The sequence below is a fragment of the Palaemon carinicauda genome, chromosome 10 (assembly GCF_036898095.1).
Source record: "Palaemon carinicauda isolate YSFRI2023 chromosome 10, ASM3689809v2, whole genome shotgun sequence".
NCBI lineage: Eukaryota > Metazoa > Arthropoda > Malacostraca > Decapoda > Palaemonidae > Palaemon > Palaemon carinicauda.
This window is the reverse complement of record NC_090734.1, coordinates 112482786-112486997: the sequence shown is the minus strand read 5'-3', so window position 1 is coordinate 112486997 and position 4212 is coordinate 112482786. Positions and strand designations below refer to the sequence as shown.

The 4212-nt window shown below is 43.3% G+C and overlaps 1 protein-coding gene across 1 annotated transcript in view; it reads right to left on the bottom strand.

The window, feature by feature from the left end:
• Positions 1–675: 675 nt before the first annotated feature.
• Positions 676–4212, bottom strand: part of LOC137648185 (golgin subfamily A member 6-like protein 22) — a 5713-nt gene continuing 2176 nt past the window's right edge. The window contains exons 2-3 of the mRNA XM_068381112.1: positions 3373–4212; positions 676–851 (exon numbers count right to left, since the gene is read on the bottom strand). The exon at positions 3373–4212 is cut by the window's right edge and continues 1811 nt beyond it. Of these exons, the coding sequence (XP_068237213.1) occupies positions 676–851; positions 3373–4212 (1016 nt within the window). The remainder of the gene's footprint in view (positions 852–3372) is intronic.

Below are 4212 nucleotides of genomic sequence, written 5' to 3'. Positions count from 1 at the left end.
TGCTGCTCTTGCTGATTATTCTCAGTTGCAGCTGCTGCTTATTATTCGCAGCTGCTGCTGCTTTCGCTGATTATTCTCAGCTGCTGCTGCTGATGATAAATCTTAACTGCTGCTGCTTTTGCTGATTATTCTCAGCTGTATCTGCTGCTGATTATCTCAGCTGCAGCTGCTGCTGATAATTCTCAACTGCTGCTGCTTTTGCTGATTATTCTCAGCTGCATCTGCTGCTGATTATCTCATCTGCAGCTGCTGCTGATTATTCTCAGCTGCATCTGCTGCTGATTATCTCAGCTGTTGCTGCTGCTGATTATTCTCAGCTGCTGCTGCTTTTGCTGATTATTCTCAACTGCTGCTGCTTTTGCTGACCATTCTCAGCTACATCTGCTGCTGATTATCTCAGCTGCGGCTGATTATTCTCAGCTGCATCTGCTGCTGATTATCTCAGCTGCAGCTGCTGCTGATTATTCTCAGCTGCTGCTGCTTTTGCTGATCATTCTCAGCGGCATCTGCTGCTGATCATTCTCAGCTGCATCTGCTGCTGATTATTCTCAGCTGCATCTGCTGCTGATTATTCTCAGCTGCATATGCTGTTGATAATTCTCAACTGCTGCATTTGATGCTGATTATTCTCAGCTGCATCTGCTGCTGATTATTCTCAACTGCATCTACTGCTGATTATTCTCCGCTGCTGCTGCTGCTGCTGCTGCTGCTGATTATTCTCAGCTGCTGCTGCTTTTGCTGATTATTCTCAACTGCATCTACTGCTGAATATTCTCTGCTGCTGCTGCTGCTGCTGCTGCTGATTATTCTCAGCTGCTGCTGCTTTTGCTGATTATTCTCAGCTGCTGCTGCTTTTGCTGATTATTCTCAACTGCATCTACTGCTGAATATTCTCTGCTGCTGCTGCTGCTGCTGATTATTCTCAGCTGCTGCTGCTTTTGCTGATTATTCTCAGCTGCTGCTGCTTTTGCTGATTATTCTCAACTGCTGCTGCTTTTATTGATTATTCTCAAGTGCATCTGCTGCTGATTATTCTCAGCTGCTGCTGCTGCTGATTATTCTCAGCTGTTGCTGCTTTTATTGATTATTTTCAACTGCATCTGCTGCTGCTTTTCACTGATTATTCTCAGCTGCAGCTGCTGCTGATTATTCTCAGCTGCTGCTGCTGCTTTTGCTGATTATTCTCAGCTGCATCTGCTGCTGATAATTCTCAACTGCTGCTGATAATTCTCAACTGCTGCTGCTCTTGCTGATTATTCTCAGCTGCATCTGCTGCTGATAATTCTCAACTGCTGCTGCTCTTGCTGATTATTCTCAGTTGCAGCTGCTGCTTATTATTCGCAGCTGCTGCTGCTTTCGCTGATTATTCTCAGCTGCTGCTGCTGATGATAAATCTTAACTGCTGCTGCTTTTGCTGATTATTCTCAGCTGTATCTGCTGCTGATTATCTCAGCTGCAGCTGCTGATGATAATTCTCAACTGCTGCTGCTTTTGCTGATTATTCTCAGCTGCATCTGCTGCTGATTATCTCATCTGCAGCTGCTGCTGATTATTCTCAGCTGCATCTGCTGCTGATTATCTCAGCTGTTGCTGCTGCTGATTATTCTCAGCTGCTGCTGCTTTTGCTGATTATTCTCAACTGCTGCTGCTTTTGCTGACCATTCTCAGCTACATCTGCTGCTGATTATCTCAGCTGCGGCTGATTATTCTCAGCTGCATCTGCTGCTGATTATCTCAGCTGCAGCTGCTGCTGATTATTCTCAGCTGCTGCTGCTTTTGCTGATCATTCTCAGCGGCATCTGCTGCTGATCATTCTCAGCTGCATCTGCTGCTGATTATTCTCAGCTGCATATGCTGTTGATAATTCTCAACTGCTGCATTTGATGCTGATTATTCTCAGCTGCAGCTGTTGCTGATTATTCTCACATGCTGCTGCTTTTGCTGATTATTCTCAGCTGCTGCTGCTTTTGCTGATTATTCTCAGCGGCATATGCTGTTTATTATTCTCAGCTGCTGCTGCTTTTGCTGATTATTCTCAGTTGCTGCGGCTTTTGCTGACTATTCTCTGCTGCTGCTGCTTTTACTGATTATTCTTTGCTGCTGCTGCTTTTACTGATTATTCTTTGCTGCTGCTGCTTTTACTGATTATTCTTTGCTGCATCTGTTGCTGATTATCTCAGCTACAGTTGCTGCTGCTGCTGCTGTTCACCTAACCATAAATGCCCCCCTTAAAAAGATGATGCAGCTTCTTTCCTCGGCAAAATGGTTTTAGCCCAACCTCCAAGAACTAGCCTGCATACTAGAAGAATCCCAGCTTCATCCCTCTGCAGAGCCGGTCTTCTAGATTATTCCCCCAGATCCACCCGAAGGTTGGTATCCGAAAGAATAGATCTAGATATCCGACCATTTGTACACTTGACAAAGTCCTGTACACCCCATCAAGGTACATAGCATACTAGAATCAGCTAGGTTCCTTCCCTCTGCACAGCCAGACTTTTCAGTTAGTCCAAGCACCATTTAAGCTGAGGGTTTAAGCCACAAATCCATCGAGTCGAGCAGTTATTCCAAACATCAGTGAAGCAGTCAAGCTAACAATCCTCCTCAGGTGTCTTTTTCTTGCAAAACGTAACATTCAAAATTTATTGGTGTACCATGAATGTTTTATGATGATTGATGGCATACTGTGTAGTTCATTAGAATGAAGAGAAGCATATTAGAACCTATTTCATTAAACTTACGGGTTTTTACACCACACCAGAGGTTGCCAACTTGATGTCTTAAAATAGGTCTGTTAATGCTTCTTTCGCTCCAGCCTCTAGGAGATGTAGTCAGCTGAATTCTTTAGCAAGCTGCAGTTGTTGGATGCACAACTCTCCTGACATACCTCCCTCGAAGAGATGTAGCTTCTCTCCCCAGAAAAAACAGTTTTAGCCCAACCTCCAAGAACTAGCCTGCATACTAGAAGAATCCCAGCTTCATCCCTCTGCAGAGCCGGTCTTCTAGATTATTCCCCCAGAACCACCCGAAGGTTGGTTTCAGAAAGAATAGATCTAGATATCCGACCATTTGTACACTTGACGAAGTCCTGTACACCCCATCAAGGTACATAAGCATACTAGAATCAGCTAGGTTCCTTCCCTCTGCACAACCAGACTTTTCAGTTAGTCCAAGCACCATTTAAGCTGAGGGTTTAAGCCACAAATCCATCGAGTTGAGCTGTCATTCCAAACATCAGTGGAGCAGTCAGGCTATCGATCCTCCTCATGTGTCCTTCCTACACAAAACGCAACATTCAATTTTTTTTTTCTTTTTAAGTATTATAAAAAACTTAATGGGTTGGATCTTGAGAAAAATCGTCATTCAAATTGATACAGAAGCAGCAATTCTTTTCATACATGACGAATAACCGCTGCTGCTTGTAGTCCACCATAGCATTGGTCCTTCTCAGGAAATTTGTGCCCAAAACTATATCTCCATTGCCCTCGGGTAAGACGTCCTTGATGAGAACTTTTACAGGGGCTAGTTTTCCGTAACAGGTTTTTATAAGTAGAGATTCTATTTTAGGTGTACTTGAACAACAGTTAAACAGTCCTTTTTTTCTCTTCTTCTCCAGGAAGTTAGATCTCACTAAACTTGTGTTACCTTCTGAGATAAGGACTTTAGCATGTGGAGCCTTGATATCTTTGCTCAGAAGGACGTTGAATGATAGGGACGATCCTTTACATTTGACATTCTTCCTGTTTTGGTCATTATCAATAAAGAGTGTTGATCCATTTGAATTAAATTTGCGGATGAATCCGTAACGGCACAAGTCTTTGCGGCCTAGAGAAATTCCTGGTTTCATCTTTTGATCTAGAATGTAAAAACAAACGTAGACTGTTTCGTCCTTACCAATGGTCACTTGGACATTTTCTAAGATACCTATTGGATATTCATTTCCTAAACGTATGTTTCTAGTGAGTTTCATTTGCTGGTCTAGTCCCAAAGTCTGAGCCTGTTCCAAAGACATGACAGAATAGTTGCTAGAACCTTCAGTTCCGATGCCAATTTCAACAACCTTCTTATTTACTGTTGCATCGAAAGTGTTGTCTTCTCTCACTTCCACCATTGCCCCTTTCTTGAATTTTGGTTCCGCCTCTAGTTTAATTACAGGTATAGAATCCAAATTAGGCTCGTTTTCCTGAGCCCATTGTCCCTCTTCTAAGTATACCC